This window comes from Quercus lobata, chromosome 11 (genome assembly GCF_001633185.2).
Source record: "Quercus lobata isolate SW786 chromosome 11, ValleyOak3.0 Primary Assembly, whole genome shotgun sequence".
NCBI lineage: Eukaryota > Viridiplantae > Streptophyta > Magnoliopsida > Fagales > Fagaceae > Quercus > Quercus lobata.
In genome coordinates this window covers 51779517-51800884 of record NC_044914.1, presented here as the reverse complement: position 1 = coordinate 51800884, position 21368 = coordinate 51779517, and the positions used below count along the sequence as shown (strand labels likewise).

The window sequence follows — 21368 nt, the reverse complement described above, 5'->3', positions numbered from 1 at the left end:
AGGACTCACGAAACCAAAATCACTAGATGGCATAGGCGCTTTTTATATAGTTAATAGATATAGAGAAATGGTCCACTTCCTATCCAAATTATTTATAATTAAAAAAAAATCTCTATAGATCACTTAAAAAAAAAAAAAAAAACCTTTATAATAATTTTTTTTAATTAAAAAAAAGGCCTAGCCCCACGTACGCCACCTGCCTTATCGGCTACGTTGGGGGCACCTTCTAAACTCAGAAAAATTAAGATTTATCCATCCTTGCCATTTCTTATAACTAATCTCGCAATTATTATATGTTACAACATTTAGGCCCATTACAGATACAATGTTGAGACAGACTATTTTCGTAACTACTGTGACAAGTTGTTGAATCATAAATGTGAGATCTTTGAGGAAACCCTTGTACCTGTACAAGCAACTTCTTTCCCAAGAGGTTGCCAACTGCCTTTTCCCACTAAGCTCAGAAAGGTTCTTTACCCATTCAAGAGCTCTAGAGACAACCTTTTTTCACAAAATATATACAAATATTAAAGTGGCAAGTTATTAATGGTAAAAAGTAAAGTGATGTTGGTGATTAGCCCAAACAAAAATCAATAAAAACCTCTCAGCTCAATTTTTGTGAGAAATATTGTGAAAATTGTTCTGTTTATAGTGTTTCTCCTTCTGACACATGCATTTCACAAGATTGCCAAGATTATGAAATAACAATTGCATCATGTATGTGATTTGGGAGATTCTCTTTTAGCTTAGAAGTGGAATAGGTTGGTGTCAACATTGCCTGTCCAGGATACCAATACAAACTACAGAAATCTATAAGTTGAGTTTTGTCATACCAAAATTTTTGTTCTTGCCCTACATTGTTGTATTTCTCTTACTAACATCAAGGAGAAACTGCTTTCTAAAAGGAACTAAGGTTTTAAGATATTTAGCGTGTAAAGCATGCATTGGCTATTGCTCGGCAGAAGTATCACTATAGACCCAAGTTTGATGTGTTCTAGGGTGTACTACCATAGACCAAGTATGTTTCTAGTTTTCAAATCTTTCCTAGACTCAGTTTTGTTTGCTATTAGAGGAGAGTCCAAAAAGCATTTTGTGAATGAACAAAAGAAAATCACAGCAAAACTAAGCATCCTTTTAGATGCTTACCATTACTACGTTCTGTACAAAGAATCATTAGCTCAGCTCTATTTCTTAACATATTCTTAAAAGAATTATTTTACCTAGAGCACATCAAGTTCCAAGAACAAAATGTTGGTTTAGGTTTATGAACTTTGTAACAGTAACATCTAATTCCAATGCAAAAAAACTTATGCCCATAATTTAGATAGAAATACTATTTTTACATCTATTATGTATGAAAAACAGAGCAACAATTTATGTCTTAATTTTACGAAAGTAAATTGTGTTCATCCCTAAATTGAGTGTTCTCCAAACACATAGATAACTATATAACTATATAAGAAAATTCAAGGATTAAGATAATCCTTGATCTCTTTAGTGGCAGCTTCTTTATAAAGCTTTGCCACTCAAAACTGCTCTTGCTAGCAGAAATATAATCACTAACCACCAGTGTAAAGGAACCTAATGAGACCAAGGATTTTTCCAATTAATTTTTATTAAGTCGCCCTGCTGTGGCAATCGCCACTGCTGCCACTGTCTAGGCCACCACCGCTGCCCGAAGCACCGCCTAGGTCATCCATGGAGCAAACATTGGAGTTCTTTTTCTCCTCCTCCTCCTCTCTCTCTCTCTCTGTGTAAACATTCTGAGTGATGAATGAGCCTGAGAAAAATAAGGTGCCATTAAATAGGTCAGTTGACGTGGCCATTAACAAATTTTTAGTAATGACATGGCCAGTGGTGTATTTTTCAACCATTAGATCTCTTATAAATCAATTATTAAAAAAAGAAAAAAAAAAAGAAAAGAAAAAAAAAGAAGCTATACCTGTTAAGAATATAAGTGCATCTTAGTTTTGTGGTTTTCATGGTTTCCTCAGCACATGAGACATTTCTTTGTGTTTGATATATCCTTTCAATGAAGTTTTACTATTTATCAAAAACAATAATAATACAGAAACTTTTCCTATCCTAAAATCACACAAGCCTATGACAAATACTTTAAAAGGTCCCACTTCATTGCAACATTAACACCTACTAATGATATTAACGCAATTTTTTGTTTCTTACACTGTTAATTACAATCAATCAGGATCTAAAAGAAAGCATAATTTAAGCTACTGCTAGTTGTTGGACTTGAGAACATTTGACAACAATATTCTATCAGAAATAGCTATGGAACTAAGCATTACTATGCAGACCAATTAGGCTAATGGGTTTTTGAATGGTCAATGGCGAAAGTACTAAAGAACAAAATTGCTTAGCTATCTGAATCCCCATTTGAGCACATTTCGGAGTTGCTAACTACAATGGTATACTCTTAAATACGTCTCGTTGCTACTTGTAACATCGATAGCACCTACAATGTGCACAGAATTGCTGGATATTCTCAGCAATAATAACAAAATCTATACAAAATAAAGTATACAGTACTCAATGAAAATTTTCCCAAACCTCAATCCGCATTGTTACCCACAATTACTTTCACCAAACACAGGCACAAACAGCTAAAACTATTAATATTTGCAACCTCCACATTCTCTCTAGTCCCTATTGATGTTAATTCAATTAACTGGTAGTGCAGAAATAAATATAAACACTGACTCAAAAAAAAAAAAGAACTAAACAAAATGAGACTCAAAACAAAGCCAATATTGAACAAAATCAAGCAAACAAAAAACTTAATCATTATTAAACTTTGTGTCCAAAATCCTAATTAATGACAGTCACTATTTGGCTGCTGAGAAAGCCTAGGAAAAGAAAGAAACATAGAAAAAAAAAAAGCAAAGGTGATAATTTAAACTCCAAAATTGACTTAAGTTAGAATTATTAGAACAGGGCCAAGGATTAGCAAAAGGCAAACCTATGTCTAGCATTCTCTGCTCAAGCTGTAAATTTGCTTATAAGAAATGCACACTGAAGAGAGAAAAACAAAAAGCAATAAGATTGACCTCAATTCAACACTTCAAACTATCATTCCTCAAATGCAATTTAGCTAACTTCACCCATTCATATTGAGATATTTCTTACACTCAAGGATGGAAACAATTGCAACCTTAGTTTCAGCATCAAAAGTACAAGCTAAAGTTATATACAAATTACGCTATGCTAGCTAAAGTTAATTTTCACAATGGTGGCAAAACTGAAAGTGATATTACAGCTAAAGTTAATTTTCACAGTTACTTACCCCCATCAAGTAAAACCAAGCTCTCCATTGAATTAGTTGAGAAAGCCACCCAATTAGCATCTTCAATGTCGAGAATGTTCTGATTTTGACTCTCAGGGTCAATTGAAACCAGCCCAGTGGCATTCTTAATGAGAAGTTCACCATTGTTAGTGCAGCCAAAGAAATTACCTGCCCAAACCCATTCCATTGGTATCACAAATTTTCTAGTCCAAGACTTGGCCACACCGTACTTCTCCATAACCCATATGTTGCATAAGTTTCTCCCAAAAGGCTTATTGCCATCAGCAAGAGCGAAAACAAAATCAGCTGGCAATCCCTTTTACTCTGCAAGTTTAGTGAAATTTGTAGTATCTGAATCATAGTGATTACGAGGCATCATTATCTCATGGAAGCTCTCATCACTAATGTCAAAGGACAAAATGAAAGAATAGCCAATAGTATGAGCAAAAGCGTGTAGAGCCCCATTATAAAATGTAAAGGGACCCCAAACACCAAAAATAGTCCCAAGTTTGGGTTCAGTCACTTCACACCCTCTTAAGGACTGCATTGATATTACAACCTTCCTCCACGAATCTGAACTTAACGTGTAAATCTCTGCTTCAGCTTCTGATTCATTGAACATCGCATGACACACAACTCTCAGAATCTTGAAGTCGTTGTTCAGAGAATCATAAGCAAACCCAAAAGCGGCTCTTTCATTATACTTGCGATTAAAGCGAGTAGCTCCAAGTTTCTTACACATTCTAATACTTGGGTTCCACAAATAAATAATGTGACAAAGTTCTTTCTCACAACTAGCTAGGCAGAACAAGCCATTACAGAAAGCAAAAATCATGTACTTGTCAAAAAAAGACGGGATTTCAAACCTAGAAAACTGGGTCCATGTGCGGTCCTTGTTGCGAACAACCGTACACAATTCTTTGGAAGATGATGAACCATCCTTATCCTCTGTAGTATATAGCAAATACCCACTGTGAGTGTTTGCGGATATTGATGATTCGGATTGGTTGAGGTTGAGCTTCAAGTGTTTTTTGATGAAAGTTGTGTCAGTGACGATGGAGTTACAAGATTTCGAAACGTACCTAAATCTGGTTAAGGATTTTACAGGTAGCCGAGCCAGGATGTCTTCCACGACGTCGTCTGGTACAGGCTCACGCATTGTTGTTGTAGTTTGAGGTTTTGACTCTTTTGAGTGTGAAAAGGTGAAATGCAGGAAGGACAAGGAGGAATATCAAAAGAGAGATGGAGGTTTGGCAAGTAAATCTATTGGGCCCAAGCCTCGGCCTAACCAGAAAGCCCTACAAGGCTTCATTCAAGCTAGAACAGGCTTGAAGCCGTGAATGGCTAATTGGCTATACCATGGGTCTGTTTGGATAGAATTTATTTTGTTAAAATTAAAAATTAAAAACTGAAAATATTGTAGTAAAATAATTTTTAAATGTGTAAATAGTACCGTGAGACTTATTTTTAATGAAAAAATTAATAAAAAATAAAATTTGTGGGTTCATAAACAGTACACGGATGCACTGTTCACATAAAACTGATTAAATGTTGCGGCTACTGTTTATGTACAGTACATAAACAGTAGCCGCTTGTAAGGGGGAAAACGCGTGGAAAAAAAAAAAAAAAAGAGAAAGCATAGAAACGGAACGCAACAAACGCAACGCTCTATCCAAACATTACCTATATTTGTCAATTTATCTCAATAATTATAAAGTAGACTTGCCATTTTCAACCTTGAATGAATTACTTTAACCCCATTTTTTTAAACTCAAAATAACAAAAATTAGTTTGGATGTGCATTAATAATCTTTTTGGTAAAGTAAATTTCATGCTTATTAGACTTTTGTCAGACGCAAAATCTTTAATCATGGAAGGTTTGTATGAGTTTTGGGACTGAAAATCACCACTCTATTGCTTAAACATCTCCCAATTTGGTGGTGGATTAACTGACTCAGTGTGGAACTCATTAATTCAATACCTATGTAGAACTCAATTTATATAATACTTAATTTACAAGTAACTAGTGTGTTGACGAACCTGCAAGTTCTAGAATTGATTTTGATCACACTACACCCCTTCGTTTTCTCTAACCCATCTTTTATCATAATACATTTAAGCCACTCCACATCTTCCCACCGCCTAGCTTCAGCATACATATTAGAAAGCAAGACATAACACCCGGTACTATCATGCTCCAAGGATAAGATGCGTCTAGCTGAAAGTTAAGCTAATTCTATTCTATGTATTGGTTTTTTTTTTTTTTTTTTTTTTTGGGACTAAGCTTCAAAACGGAACTACAAGCGAGATAATCCACCCTACAAACAGACTCGATAGATGGTGGGAGATTGCTCTTATTGAAACAGAAAAACTGGTGGAAGCTTAAAGCAAGACTGGCAACAGTGTGTGCTGCAGAGTTGCAGTTTCTCCAAACCCAACAAAACTTAAAAGCAGGAAAAGGTGCAGCTAAGCAACAAATGTTATGTATGGAGGTGCTAATAGACCAGTCAGGAATGTGCTAATAGACCAGCTAATTCTATGTTTTGGTTGTTTCTGCTTGCAGTCAGTAATGATCCCCATATCCTAGCTGTAGGGAACAATGAAATTTCATCAATGAATATCTTGGCTTGCTCAAGATTGCTGGTACACCCAATAAGTCAAGCATACAACCATAGTGCTCTATTTTGGGATCTATACCGTAGTACCTCTTCATTGAATTATAGTATTCTCACCCTTCTTCAACCATGCCAGAAATGCTACAAGATGATAATAGGGACACAAAGGTGCTCTCATTAGGTTTGAAGCCCTTTTCCTTCATTTCAGAAACCAATTGAACAGAAAATCTACCAAACCCATGGACGGCATATGCCATAATGATTGTGTTCCGTGGTATTACATCCCTATGCAGCATGCGATCAAAAGCTTCTCGTGCAGCCCCTCTATCCCCACATTTTGCATACATGTAAACAATTGAATTCAAGATGAAAGTATTTGTATCAAGCTCCGACTTCATAATAAAACCATGGATTTGCTTCCCCTCTCACATTCAGGCTAATTCGGAATAGGCAGGTAGAATGCTTGCAAATGTATATTCATCTGGTTTAAAAGGTTGGTGCCAAATATCCTGAAACAAAACCAAGGCTTTATTGTTCCACCCATTCTCTACATAAGCAGCAAGCATGGCATTCCATGGAATCAGGTTTTTTTCCGGTCATCTGACCATATACATGTTCTGCCATATTCAACTTCCCACATTCTCCATACATGTCAACTAAAGCAGTTTCCAAGACTGGATGAGGGAGAAAACATTTTCTAATGGCATAACCATGGGCAGATTCACCCTCCAAAAGAGCTTGTAATTGTGCACACGAGGGAAGCATGTTTATCATTGTGATTATATCTGGGTTCAATTTATCACCATCTTGCATCTTTCACAAGAAAGCCAATGACTCAAGAAAACGAGAACTTAGAGCGAAACCACCAATCATTGCATTCCAAGCCACCATATATCTCGGAGATATGGACCAAGAAAAACAAAAGAGCCTTTGAGTGGCTTGTAGTAAATAATTCTTTTGTGTTTTCCAATGCACAAAATTAAACATGTGGGTATGACTTTCAGTGAATGAATAAATAGGATGAACTAAAGCAAATGGCCACAACACCCATGACTCAAATGGAGGTCACACAGTGGCATGGAGTCGTAGAAGTTTGAATCTCCTAAAGTCTAGCTTCCATTGTCCAATGACATTATTGTTTCGATGATGATGGTGACAAGGAGATGGAAATAGACAGGAAAATATTGAGGGGCTCTTTGAGCAAGTGGATAAGCAAATAGCCAGCAGTGAAGCTAACAATATAATTGATGTGAGCAAAGTAGAAACAGTAAATTCAGATTCACAACTGACGGAGTTTGAAGATATAAGTTTTCACGAGTCTCCGCACCACACATCTGGAAGTGGATGTATGAAGGACCAAATTTCTGAGGATCACTAGACAGATGTTAATATGGAAGGAGCATTTGAACAGGAACAGGATGACACCGTGATTATTGATTGTGCGGAACTAGTTAAAATTACCTCACATTCTTCTGAATAATCACGAAGCATAAATGTGAGGGATAATTTTGTGTGCAGTCTCTAAACCTCTTAATGGGGTTTCTGTTCTGCTGTCATGTCCAGTGCAGATGCGCCTAATGATTTCTCAAATGGATCATTGAATTGTGTGTCTCCTCCTAGCCTCAGTGTAGTTTGATCTGAAAGTCTCTCCCGCACTTAAGTCCAACTCCAAGTGTTTCACCCAGAATCAGCAACAGAAAAGGTTGAGTACTTCATCAATGCTGACTGTTTCCCAAAAAGATCTAGAGCTCTGTTTACTAAAAAAAAAGTAAGAACTTTCTTACACCGCCTGAACATTTGGCAACAGGCATCCGCCAGGACCTTGAAATTACTGATAGTTGTCGATAAAGTCAGCACTTCAGATTTCCATCCAAACCTGAAAAATTCCAAGCCAGTTTTATCAGTTGACAAAGTTGATGTGGGTGTGCAAACCTTTCCTGGTGATATACTATAAGATGATTCAGTTATATGTATGTGTACTAGTTGTAAGAATAGAATGCAGCTAGAGTGACAGTCAAACCTACAAATAGTACCTGTTGATGGTTTAGAGTCTGCTGACAAATTGAAGAATCAAGTTCCCAGAGTAAGTTTAGGGACAGCTGAGTTTCCAAATATTATTCTGGACTCTTATAATGTGCATGAGTTGGTTGACCCTGCTTTTTTTCTTTCCAAACAGGCTAGTGGAGAAGTATTTGGCAGGAACTATCGGGTGAGACATGGCAATAGGAAGATTATTGTGCTAAGCAAACTTCTGAGATTGTGCAGCCTAACTGTTTGGTAGGTTTCTTTTAAGTTATACCAATACCCAACTATAGCCATTAGTTTCTTCTAGTGATGCATGACTTCTTCATTGATTATCTACAGGGGCAACAATACAAGCATGAGAGAGACTGCCACACCATATTTGCATGCATAGACAAGGGAAGAAGAGCTAAAGGTAAAAATTTGTTCTCAAAAAGTTCCCATTCAGTATATTGTGCATATATCTTGCCTATTATCTCCAGATTTTTAAGGAGAAATATAAGAATCATCCTGAAGTTTTAAGAACAAAAACTGAGTTTAAAAAAAAATTCAAGTTGAGCTGGATATGAAGTTTTAAGTAATGTTTTATCATGATATCAAAGTAAATAGTCCTAAATTTGAACCCAGTCTCTAGACTCTCTAATTTACATCTCATTTTTTCAAAAAATAGGTGATGTTATAATTCTTAAAGAGAATTGAAATTTTTTAATAGGGAACAATTATATTATTAATAGCAACCCAAGTTTAGTTAGAACAACACTCCCATGTATAACATCACTTGTCCCCAAAGATAGCATTGTTTTTCATCCATTTCAATATAACTATCCAATATTGCTATTTGTTAGGGAAGTAGACTCAGTGATTTTTATTTCCCCATTTTTCTTCGGTTGGATATTAAATTTGGGTTGGGCTGATGAATGATGGAAATAAAGCCACCAAAGTCTCAGCCCACATAGGGAAAAAAAATATTATTTATTATAAAATATCACAATCAATTTCTTCCAAAAAAAACTCACAGTCAATTATACTGAAAAATTATCGATATTATATTATTATGGACTTAAAATAAACCCCTCTTTAATAGCCCACCTACATTATTTCGATTAGTGTGGCGTGCAAAATCTCACATCAGTAGAGTCATTCCTAACAACCCTAGTGTCAAATTAAACCCACCACATTGGGCTATATGCCTCTAGTTTCTTAATCGTAAATTCAAATAAAACAATTAAGAACATAAGTAGCCAAATTTATCATTTCAATGACATGCTCATGCATCTCACACCTATCATCAAATTTCATGGTTGTAAGTTTAACCATTAGTGTCTCCACAAGATCTCGTAAGTTTGATGCAAAAGATACTTTCTCGTAGAACCTTTCAGATCTTGTATCCTAAAAAAGCACAATAACCCAAAAATTACTCTGAGAAATTGTTGGAAACCACCAGGGACATGGCTGCTTTATCCTTTCTTGCGTATACATACTCTACGCCAACAAGGACATGTTCTGTTTTCTTTCATTTTTCTAGTTCGGTTGTCTTGGTCCTGCACCTGCTTTTCCACGCATTATCAGTAGTGGGCAAATAAAGCCTTATTGGTCTTTCTAGTTAGGCTGAGGCTTAGGCCCAATTGTCTCACTTAACCAAATATTAGGGCAACGAACAAGCCATGAATCTTCCCTTTTGAATCAAATTGCTAGTGGAGACTTTGTACCAAATTCATCCCTAATCACCTTAGCATTTAATGTTGGCATCTACCATCAATCATATTACATTCTATTTGACAAGTGTTTTACTTTGCAATCCATAATAAGAGAAGAAAGGAGTGTCCTCTCATGTTTACTCTATTAGTCTATTGTATAATGTCAAACTATGCTTGTCATGTTTTAAGGAGCTTAAATGTGAAAAGAAATAAATGTATTTATTTAGCATCATATTTATGTTAAAGTTTAAGTTCTTATTTGTGAACATTAAACTTTAATGTTCTTTAGCCGTTCATTTAATGTTCACACCTAACGTCAATCACATTACATTTTACTTGACAAGTGTTTTACTTTTGCAACCTATAATAAGATAGGAGTGTCCTCTCATGTTTTACTATATTTTAACACGTCAAATTATACGTGTCATGTTTTAAAGAGCTTAAATGCAAAGAGAAATAAACATATTTATTTAGAATTATATTATGTTAAAGTTTAAATTCTTACTTGTGAGCATTAAAGTTTAATGTTCTTTTAATCGTTCATTCTTGTGCAACTATCTAAAGATTTGGTAAATAAGATCAATGCAGCTCAAAATTCCTTAGCAACTACTCAACCGAAGTGCTTCCTTTTAGCCAACAAAATTAGGTTAATGAACAAGCCACGTGTCTTCTCTTTTGAATCAAATTTCTTATGGAGACTTTCCCAATTACATACCTAATCAGCTTGGCATTTAATGTTGACGCTTACCATCAATCACATTACATACTATTTGACTGAGTGCTTAACTCTGCAATTCATAATAAGAGAGGAGTGTCCTATTATCCTTTACTATGTTGTAACACATGAAATTATACATGTTATGTTTTAAGAAGCTTTTTTTTTTTTTTTGGGTGAGAATGAGGGTATCTAGATTCCATTCCAAAACTCTTCAAGCATCGGACTATTCTTTTAGATGTATATAGTCATCTCGTTCCACACACACCAAGTTATTATAAGGAGGAATTTCTTGGGGGTAGCCCTAAGATGCCAGTAAGAGACTTCGAATCTAGAATCTCATAGATATCATGAAACCTGCCTTAAGAACCATTTATCCTTAGGAGCTTAAATATGAAAAGAAATAAACATCATATTTATTTTATAGTTTAAATTCTTATTTATGATTATTAAATTTTAATGTTCTTTTTACTCATTTATTATTGGGATACCATTTAGGAAAATTATTAGGTATTCCTGGAGTACCGTAAATGCATACTCCCCCCTCTCACATGAATGATGGGTTCTACCATGAATTTAATTAGTGAGACCCGCCATTCATGTGAGAGGAGGGAGTATGTATTTATGGTACTCCGAGAGTACACAATAATTTCCCTACTATTTAAAGATTTTGCTGAAAATATATTAATTCACTACATCCATGGAGTTGACTGTACAAACTTTAATTAGTGGGCTAGTTTTTATAAGAGAAGTCTAAGCATTACTCTCAAATTATTCATTTATCTTCTTTAATTTATTAACCAATTTATGTTAGACTCTACGTCTCCTACTTAACCAGGATTGGTGATTAAATGTTCATCTTTATCTCACTAGAAGCACCCAATCCATTGATTATGTATAGAGATTTTGAATGCTCTCTCGTATACCTAACTCGATGGAGCTTCTCCATTTATCCATCTATTATTATTATTTTATAATTGTGGTAGCTGTTTTTTTTTTTAATTATTATTTTTATAAATCTCAGTTTCGTTTGGTAATTGACTGTGGATGCAATTATGAATCTTTTGCTGAGAATAAAATAGTAAACAATGAAAGAAACGAGTGAAATTTAATAAACAAATAAGGAAGTTTGAATGACTTTGGAGGCATGACAAAATTGTTGCTTTTAGACAAACTTTTCCCACGTACACGAGTTGGTAGAGGATTACTTAGAAGATGCAACCAAGATTTTTGGGCTCTTCAAATAGCAATTTTGGAAAATCCACATGATTTATTGTGTTTCTAAAATTGTTTGAAACAATCACCTAATGTTCACAAATGTTAAAATATCAAGTGGTGCAACTCTTGACCATTAATTTTGCAAAAATCGCAATTTTGCATAGTCTCACCTGACATTCGATCAACCTAATTTTGAGTGAGGTTGAGATCAATGAAATTGTAGAAACTTTCCATGGGTGGTTGTGGCTATGGCTGTAGAGGTTCTGGTTGTTGTTTGTTATAATAGATATATTGTTTTTTTGTGTTATTTATATTATTTTATTGTGTTGAAAGTTAAAACAAAACTATTGATAGTGTTTTGTAAAGAGATGTGGTAAAATTGATAAAATAACTTTTTGTGATGCTAAATTGCTAAATTTATGGCCCCATCAACGTGAATGCTCTAAGCCAGGGACACATGGCAAACTCCCACCAAAAGTTACTATGACCTCAAGTCTCATCGGTCATATAACATATATCTAATGGGCACTTTCAAATAATTTTAACTTACAAGTCGTCCATAAACATCAGCACCTGCAAGTCTATTGACTCATTCAACTTGATAAATTTACTATGACGTGGCCATGAAATTTAGTTTATGAACAAATTTGTGGTCTAATAGTGATCTTTATCTCATTTGTTGCATATTCTCGAGTAATAATTTTAGCTAAAAAAATGTTGTGTAGATACTAGATTGTGCTATGGAAGGAAGGAAGTCGGCTGGTGATTTAGACTTACCTCACAAAGAAAGTTTACAAAGCTTTTGGTGGGTATATAAAGTAACACAATCATCAAAAAATAATATATTGGCAGAATATAAAATATATAGACAAGTGGCTTAAAATAATCATGAAAGGCTTTTGTACGGCACCAAGATCCCAAGACCCAGATGGGCCTTGGGCTCAGGCCCAATGGTACGGCCCCATCGCCCTAGGCCCTTCTTAAGACTGCCTTCATAAAGAACGAGTTTTGGGCCTCAGATCCTGAATTGTGCTCGGCATAAAACTTCCTGAGCAATCAGATAAACCTTGTCCGGGCGAGCCATAGGATGTTCGGGGAACATCATTACCGAGCAAATCCACCTGAGCTGAAACCAAGTTCTAAGGTCATAATCGTTACATTCCACTCTCACCTAAACACCCACTTAAAACAGATAATATTGGACCTTCAATTACACTAACGATGGCAGTAATCATGATCTCCCCACTAACTTTAAGCTATAAATAGAAGAAGTTGGGGAAGAGGAAGGGGTTCAGAAAAAAGGAGAGAAAAACAGTCATTGAGGGAGAAAGGAGGAATGTTACTTTCAGTCTCTGTGCCGAGAACAACCCAAAGTAGGAAATCCTGAAACCCACCTTATAAATAAATTGTGAGCTCAAGTGAGTTCGAGCCCAACAGTCTCATTTCAGGCGCGCACAATTGGCGCCCACCGTGGGGCTCTCCTATGAAACTGTGGTTCGATTGAGACTCAAACAAGGGAAATGTCCGAGGGACGTTCGGGAGGGCGAGCCCCGAACGGTTCTGTAGGATCTTCTCGGGGATCGACATGGCGGGAGAGAAGGCAGAAAAGGCTCGAGGATAGGTAACGCCTCCAAGGAGAGGAAAGGTCTGGCCTGGGAGAAGGGTCGGATCAAACTCGTCGAACGGTGTCGAGTCTCGGCACACGGGCAGTATGATGATAGAGACCGAGAGTTGGAGCGGTTGCAGAGACTGGTAATGGATCTAGAGTTGGAAGCAAGGGGTCGACGCCAAGAAAGGGACCGCAACCGTTGGTAAAGGAGAAATGATAGCACGAGAAACTGGGGTAAAGAGGGCTCTAGCCAATCCGGTACACAATGATTCCAAAACCGATCACCCTCTCAAGAATCACGCCGACGTAGGAATTGCTCATGCTCCCGAGAGACACGTCATCATCGGAATCGTTCACGGTCGCATGGATACGATGACCAAGGATCGGATTCGCCGGAGGAATGACAACCCTACAATGCTGCCATGGACGCCATAAGCCGAGCCTTACAAAGGGTTGCTCGGTCACCATTCTCTGACGAGATTGAACGGGCCCCTATGCCGAGTAGATTTATACGGCCGCCATTCAATTCCTAGGATGGGAAGACGGACCCTGTGGAGCATGTTAGTCATTATATCCACATGATGTCCTTGCATGCACACAATGATGCGTTGATGTGTAAGGTATTCCCCTCTAGTCTCGGCTCTACGGCCTTGAGATGGTTCAATGGGTTACGAAAAGGCTCCATCCGTAGCTTTGCTGAGTTGATCCAAGAGTTCGGCAGCAGATTCGTGACATGCAGCCGAGTGCCGCAGCCGGTGATGCGCTACTTTCCATAAAGATGAGGGTCAGAGAAACCCTTTGGAGTTATGCCAGCCGGTACTGGGAACTCTACAATGAGATTGGTGGGGGAAATGAGAAGATTGCGGCAAGCACCTTTAGGATGGAGCTCCCCGAAGACTCTGAATTACGGGAGTCATTGACAAAAAGACCTCCCGAGGATATGAGACAGCTTATGAGACGCATTGAGGAGTACAAACGCTTGGAAGATGATCGGCTGCAGAATAAGGGGAAAGCACCATTACTCGGGAGATCTCGGCAGGGCATTATGCCAGCAAGACCTAAAAAAGATTTCAGGATGCAGGAACCAGAGGTGCAAATTGGAGTTAATGTGGCATTCAAAAAGCTTGTGCACAAAATCCTAGACCGGATTAAGAACGAATCGTTCTTCAAGTGGCCAAACAAAATGGGGGGTGACCCATCTCGGAGGAACCAAAACCTGTATTGCATATACCATAAGGATAAAGGGCACACCACCGAGTAGTGTCAGGTCCTAAAAGATCATCTCGGGTAGCTAGTAAAAGCAGGGTATCTGAAAGAGTTTGTAGTGGGCTCTGCTGACCGAGAAGCAGGCCAGGGTGTTCAACAAAAAAGGAATCCCCTCCTGCCACCGTTGGGAGTTATCGAAGTCATCCACGCTACCCTAAGAGGTACGGCAGCAGCTAAAATGGTATTGACAGTGGCTTGCACGGAAAGAGATTCACTCGAGAAGAGGATGAAAGTTGATCGGCTAACCATCTTGTTTGGTGAAGAAGATTTGGAAGGGATGATCCAACCTCATGATAATGCGTTGGTGGTAACAGTTCGGATAAGCGGGTTCCTGGTGAAAAGAGTGATGATAGACCATGGAAGTGGGGCCGACGTTATGTACCCGGACATATTCGAAGGGCTCGGATTGAAGAGTCAGGATTTGGCGAAGTATGACATGCCACTGGTTTCATTTGACGGGAGAGTCGTGATTTTCGAAGGTCAGATTTCTCTCTCGGTGGATATGGAAGGCAAGGAAGTAATAGTGACCTTCATAGTAGTCCGATCATTCTCACCGTATACTGCAATCTTGGGAAGGCTGTAGATTCACGCAATGAAGGCCGTTCCGTCCACCCTGCACGTGAAAGTAAAATTTCCCACCGAGTATGGAGTCGCCGTGGTGAGAGGGAACCAACGGGTGGCTAGGCAGTGTCGTGTCGCCGCGGTCAAGTGGAAAAGTGAACAGCTCGGACAAGCGAAGGAGACCGAAAGAGAAACTTTATAGCAATTACAGAAGCCCCGAGGGGAAACGGGGGCAGACGTTGCCGATGAGGTTTTGAAGTTTAGAATTTTTCTAGATACTGACAGGTATTTCCAGATAGGTACCAGCATGAATGACCGAGAAAAGGTAGAGATGTTGTTGTTCTTTTTGTAGAACGTAGATGTTTTTGCCTGGAGCCCGTATGAAGTGCCCGGCGTAGATCCCGAGTTCATTGTCCACAAGCTTAACGTGGACCTATCATTCCCCCCGAAAAAGCAAAAACCGAGAAGAGCATCGAAGGAGCATGTTGACGCGGTGAACTTGGAGGTCCTAAGGCTCAAGGAAGCAGGAGTGACAAGAGAAATATTCTTCCCGAGGTGGTTAGCGAATACAGTTGTAGTGAAGAAAAAAAACGGTAAATGGAGAGTTTGTGTGGATTTCACAGACTTGAACAAGGTATGTCCCAAAGATTCGTTCCCAATGCCCAAAATTGACCAATTAGTAGACGCCACGTATGGGCACCCGAGGATGAGCTTCTTGGATGCTTTCCAGGGATACCACCAGATTACCTTGGTGTCTGAGGATCGGGAAAAAACAACATTTATCTCCTCGAGTGCAAACTATCACTACGAGGTCATGCCGTTTAGATTGAAAAACGCCGGAGCCACATACCAGCAGATGATGACGAGGATGTTCCGAGAAAGAATTGGTTGCACGGTTGAAGTATACATTGATGACATGGTGGTAAAAAGTAGAAAGGAGTCACAACATACGGAAGACCTCCAGTGGCATAAGTTGGGCCTGAACGCCGAGAAGTGTACTTTCGGTGTGGGGGCTGGCAAGTTCTTAGGTTATCTGATTTCTACTCAGGGGATAGAGGCCAATCTCGACCAGATAGAGGCCGTGAATCGCCTCAGACCGCCAAGCAATCCCAAGGAAGTGTAAATGCTAACCGGGATGTTAGCTGCCCTAAACCGATTCATCTCCAAATTCACTGATCGCTGCAGATCGTTTTATCAACTTCTGAAGAAGTGGAAGGGGTTTCATTGGGACAAGGGATGTGATGAGGCTTTTCGAGAACTGAAGGAATACTTGGCAAAAGCGCCCATGTTAACGGCCCCGGAACCCGGGGAGGATTTGTTTATGTACCTCTCGATGTCCGACCATGCCGTAAGTGCTATGTTAATAAGGGACCAAGGAGTACAGATGCCAGTGTATTACATAAGCAAAACCTTAGTAAATGCCGAGTCGAGATACCTGCCCCTAGAGAAGTTAGTTTTAGCACTGGTACACGCCACTAGGAAGTTGCCACATTACTTTCAGGCTCATACGGTGTTCGTCCTCACTGAGTATCCCCTGCAGTCGTTGTTAAAAAGATCGGACTTCATGGGCCGAATTGCCAAATGGAGGACTCGGTTGGGTTCGTTCGACATAAGATACCGACCGCGAAGCTCGGTGAAGGGACAGGTTCTTGCTGATTTCATCGCAGAATTCACCCTTAAGAATGACGGGAAGATAATCTGTAATGCAGAAAGTCGTCCGTGGAAAGTATTTGTAGACGGCGCTTCGAATGCTATGGGGGCTGGAGCTGGTATTGTCATAATCACCCCGAAGGGCATACGACTAGAACACTCCTTCAGATTGGGATTTAAAGCCTCAAACAACGAAGCCGAGTACGAGGCCCTTCTGGCCGGGTTGAGGGTCGTATTGCATCTGGGCGCAAAGGATGTTGAGATTTATTCAGACTCTCGGCTGGTCGTTTATCAAATCGTGGGAAGTTTCGAAGCTCGGGACTCTTGGATGAAAGCCTATCTAAGTGCAGCTAAGTAGATTATTGGCCAATTCGGGACAGTGAAGGTGGCCCAGGTAGGTCGGGCGCAAAACAAACATGCCGACTCGCTTGCCACATTGGCTTCATCCGCCACCGAGGATACACCGCGGTTAGTCAAAATAGAGCTTATAAGGGAGCCAAGCATCAGTGTGAAAAGTGATTATGACTAGGCTAGGGTGGAGGTTGCCAAGGTGACAGTGGCTAATCCGTGCTGGATGAACCCGATCATAGATTTCCTTGCCGAGGATAAAGTTCCGGATGATGAAAACGAGGCCAAAAAGATTCGTCGGGTGGCTCCCCGGTACTGGCTGTCTTCAGACCACAAACTGTACCAAAGGTCTTTCGCAGGCCCTTACCTTTTATGCTTGCATCTCGAGAAAGTGAACGAACTTCTAACCGCGTTACATGACGGAGTGTGTGGTGGCCATGTCGGGGGACGGTCTTTAGTGCATAGAGCAATGACCCAGGGGTTTTAGTGGCCACAGATGCAGAAGGATGCCGCGGAGTATGTCCGGAGGTGCAAACAATGCCAAAAGCACGCCCCGCTAATCCACCAGTCGGCAGGTTGTCTAAACCCCGTCAGCAGCCCATGGCCGTTTGCACAATGGGGGCTAGACATCCTCGGCCCATTCACCCGAGCAACAGGTAACCGCCGTTTTGTGTTGGTAGCTGTAGATTACTTCACAAAATGGGCGGAAGCCGAGGCCTTGGCCAACATCCGGGATACTGATGTGAAAAAGTTTGTATGGAAAAATATAGTCACAAGGTTTGGGGTACCAAATTCACTAGTATCAGACAATGGGCTACAGTTTGATAGCAAAGCGTTCCTGGCCTTCTGCAGCGATCTCGGCATTAAGAACAAGTATTTAACCCCGGCATATCCACAAAGTAACGGTAAAGCTGAGGTAGTGAACAAGACGATTTTGAACGGGCTTAAGAGGAGGTTGGACGGGGCAAAGGGGAGATGGGTTGAAGAGCTACCTAACGTATTATGGGCTTACTGTATGACTCCCAGAAGATCCACGGGTGAGACCCCCTTCTCTTTGACATACGGGGCGGAGGCCGTAATACCAACCGAGGTAAGCTTATGCAGTGCACGAGTCGCAGGGTTTGACCTTGCCCAGAACACCGACCTGATGATGGAGCGCTTGGACTGGTTAGAAGAATGCAGGGAGGCCGCAACCATACGGCTCGACGAGTATCAGCAGAAACTGGCCCAAAGATACAACCAAGATGTAAAGGGGAGGGAATTCAGCGCCGGGGAATTGGTGCTAAGGAAGGTCGTGGGAAACATGCGAGACATAGCTACAGGGAAGCTTGCTCAAACGTGGGAAGGACCGTACAGAATTACTGCCATCGTCGGCGCAGGGGCTTACTACCTGGAAGACCTCGACGAGAGGCCGCTCCCCTGGCCATGGAATGCTCATAACTTAAAGAAGTTTTACCCGTGACCATCCGTGTACTGAAGTGTAAGCCAAAATGTGTACTTTGCTAAAGTCAAGATAATGATGGAGTTACTTGTCTAAGCTGTTTTCGATCCCGTTATTGCACATCAAGAGAATTGCATATTCCTCGGTTCGATTAAAATCGCCGAACAGGTGGAAACCTTATCGTTACAAAAAAGTAAAAACTCTAAGGACAGAAGCCTCATCCTCGGTTCGATTAAAATCGCCGAGCAGGTGGAAACCTTATCGTTACAAAAATAAAAAATAAAAACTCTAAGGACAGAAACCTTATCCTCAGTTCGATTAAAATCGCCGAGCAGGTGGAAACCTTATCATTACAAAAAAAAAAAAAATTAAAAAAAAATAAATAAAAACTCTAAGGACAGAAACCACATCCTCGGTTCGATTAAAATCGCCGAGCAGGTGGAAACCTTAACCCCCTTACAAACATTAGTTGCAATTTCATTCTTGGATTATCCAAAGCACCGCGCAACAGGTTTTGGGGCATCATACCATTTACGGTCGGGAAAAACTAAACCCCATTATATGAACGCAATATACTAAGGCATGATTTAACCGAACGGGTAGCCCTCGGCCCGACTTACTACAGTATAAGAAACCATTGGCATAGTCTAAGCAAACACACAAATAAATAGGAAGTCATTTAACAAGTTAAAAGCATAGTTAAAAGGCAGAGTTAATATCTCGTCGCCAAAACTCGGCAACTTTTTACGGGTAATCCCCATTGTTCAGTCACCACAACCCGGTAACATAGGCAAATATATCGATAAAAAAATAAAGTAAAAATGTTATAAAGATAAGTAAAAGCATGAAAAAACTGGCCTGCAGATAATCAGCTGGAGGGCCGGGTTGGATTTGTCACTTCTTGCCGGTCGGTCAAAGGATAATGCGAGTCTTCACCGAGGAGGTCCTGTACAGTTGGGATGCTGGTGGCCTCCATCTCATTTGGCTCGGCATGAGTATCAATCTGTTCCACCAGTTCCCTCATGCTTGTCGTTTCTTCCTCCTCAACAGCCAACGAGGGATCCTACACGGCAGTAACGGGGCTCGGGAAGGGAATCTGGCCGGGGTCTCTCAGGGGGGAATCCTTAGGAACTCCCAGAGCTTGAAGAGCAGCAAACCACCCGGCCTCAAAACCTAGCTTCCGAGCCTGGGCCACCATCGGTTTCGCAGATTTCTCGGTATCGGCAAATCCCTTGTTATACCATTTCTGCTCGCAAGCCTCCAGGGCTGCCCTCAGGTCGGTTAGCTCCTCAGCTTGAGAGGTGTTCAGGCTAATGGCTTCGGCTAGCTTCATGTCTGTTTCGTTCTGCTTAGCCAGGAGCTCAGCGCATCTCTTCTCCGCCAGCGCTCTATTTTTCTCCGCGGCAGCGGCTTTTTTCTCGGCAGATTCAGCTACCCTTAGTTTTTCCTTTGTTGTTTTAGCAGCTAACTCCCGCGCCCCCTTCTCATGATCGACCTCCTCGGCAAGATCTCGTGCACGGCTAGCCAGTATGTGGGCCAGTTGAGCAGCCTGGCAATCACAGAAGTTAGTACGGAAGTAAAAGTAAATGTATGGAAAGTAATAGACAAATAAGGAATTACCGCAATAGCATGCCACTCTAACCGACGCCCCACGGACTCCTCAGACCCCTCCTCGAAGGCATGCACATCGTCGGGAAGAAGAAGACCCTCGGCCAGGGTCTGGGCAATACGACCGCCTTCGCCTTTCTCCCACATCCGCACACAGGCGGTTGAAGGCAAAGGCTTGCCGTCCAGCAAAAATTTGGGCTTCCACGCTGGAGTGGCTTCGGAAGAGGACGCAACCCTCGGACCGACCTGGGCCTACGGCTCGTGGATGATGATGCCCCCTGTTAGCTGGGGAGGAGTCTGGACGGCAGCGTCTCCCGGACTCGTAGATGGTTGATCAGCAACCCTCTGTTTCTTTCGGGCTCGTCCGGCTTGAGAAGAGGGTGGAGGGTGAGGCGCCTGACTTCGACCCTGAGAAGGTGGGGACTGGGTGGGTTGCCGTGCACCGGGCACGAAGTGATCAATAGTCATAACCCTCCTTGACACCATGTTTTCATCGGGTTGGGATATTTGCAGTCGACAAGCCGGTCGCTTCAATCGCTGAACGCTCGGGCTCTATAACAAGGTTCTTGGGTTGCGCTTGCTCTTGAACAGGATCCTCTTGTTGAATTGCCTCGTGAGCTAAGTCTCGAAGACGCCAAGACATGCGTTCCGCAGACTCATCCCGCAAAGGAGCAAGTTTGTCCGAGCAAGTGTAGTGCCTTCTGAACTCTCTCGCCTCCCAGGTTGTAAGCTTCGGCGGCAAGAAGTTCGCGTACCGAACGTCAATATAAGATAGCAGGGGACTATCAACTAATAGTGCCTGCTTGAAGGATTGCCAGGTAGAATAAACAGGCTCTACTCCGAGGATCAGGTGCGATGCTCGGAGATGTCCGTCCCAGTGCATGAATATCTCGGAACGGAGGATGAAGTTCAGGTCTTTTACGTGGACAGTTCTGATGTCCGGAACGAACACTTTGCCGTCTACAAAAGAACAAGTGTTATATCAATATTTAATAACGAAGATCTACTTCAATGAAAAGGAAAAAGGGGGGGGGGGGAAGAACAGTTAGATCAAGAGATTGGTATAAACCCACTTCACGCCGTAAAAGAGGGCAGGGGACTTCCCCGGCAAACCAGTTGCCGCGCACCCGGACAAACTCCCCGACGGAGTTCCTATTTGAATCAGGTAGGCATAATCGGGTCCCAGTTGCCGTACCCGATTATCTCTATTTTTTAGGTAATAATTGGTAGCTTTGTTCCCACAAAGGCTATACATATGGTTAATATCATGGTAATCTAACTATAAATCAAAGGTGTGGTTCAACCTAGTAACGCAAC

At 40.8% G+C, this 21368-nt stretch overlaps 2 protein-coding genes and 1 pseudogene across 2 annotated transcripts; 1 reads left to right on the top strand and 2 right to left on the bottom strand.

Moving 5' to 3' along the window:
* Nucleotides 1–348: 348 nt before the first annotated feature.
* LOC115967277 (F-box/kelch-repeat protein At3g23880-like) lies at nucleotides 349–4555 on the bottom strand. The gene is made up of 2 exons (XM_031086354.1): nucleotides 3302–4555; nucleotides 349–1780 (listed from the first exon to the last, which is right to left on the bottom strand). Exon 1 carries the CDS (start codon nucleotides 4458–4460, stop codon nucleotides 3621–3623), a length of 840 nt encoding a protein of 279 aa, XP_030942214.1. The 5' UTR covers nucleotides 4461–4555; the 3' UTR covers nucleotides 349–1780; nucleotides 3302–3620.
* A 720-nt stretch (nucleotides 4556–5275) lies between these two features.
* On the bottom strand, nucleotides 5276–6729 carry LOC115967104 (annotated as a pseudogene).
* A 7226-nt stretch (nucleotides 6730–13955) lies between these two features.
* On the top strand, nucleotides 13956–14438 carry LOC115967103. Its single transcript, XM_031086185.1, has one exon. It carries the CDS (start codon nucleotides 13956–13958, stop codon nucleotides 14436–14438), a length of 483 nt encoding a protein of 160 aa, XP_030942045.1.
* The last annotated feature ends 6930 nt before the right edge of the window (nucleotides 14439–21368 follow it).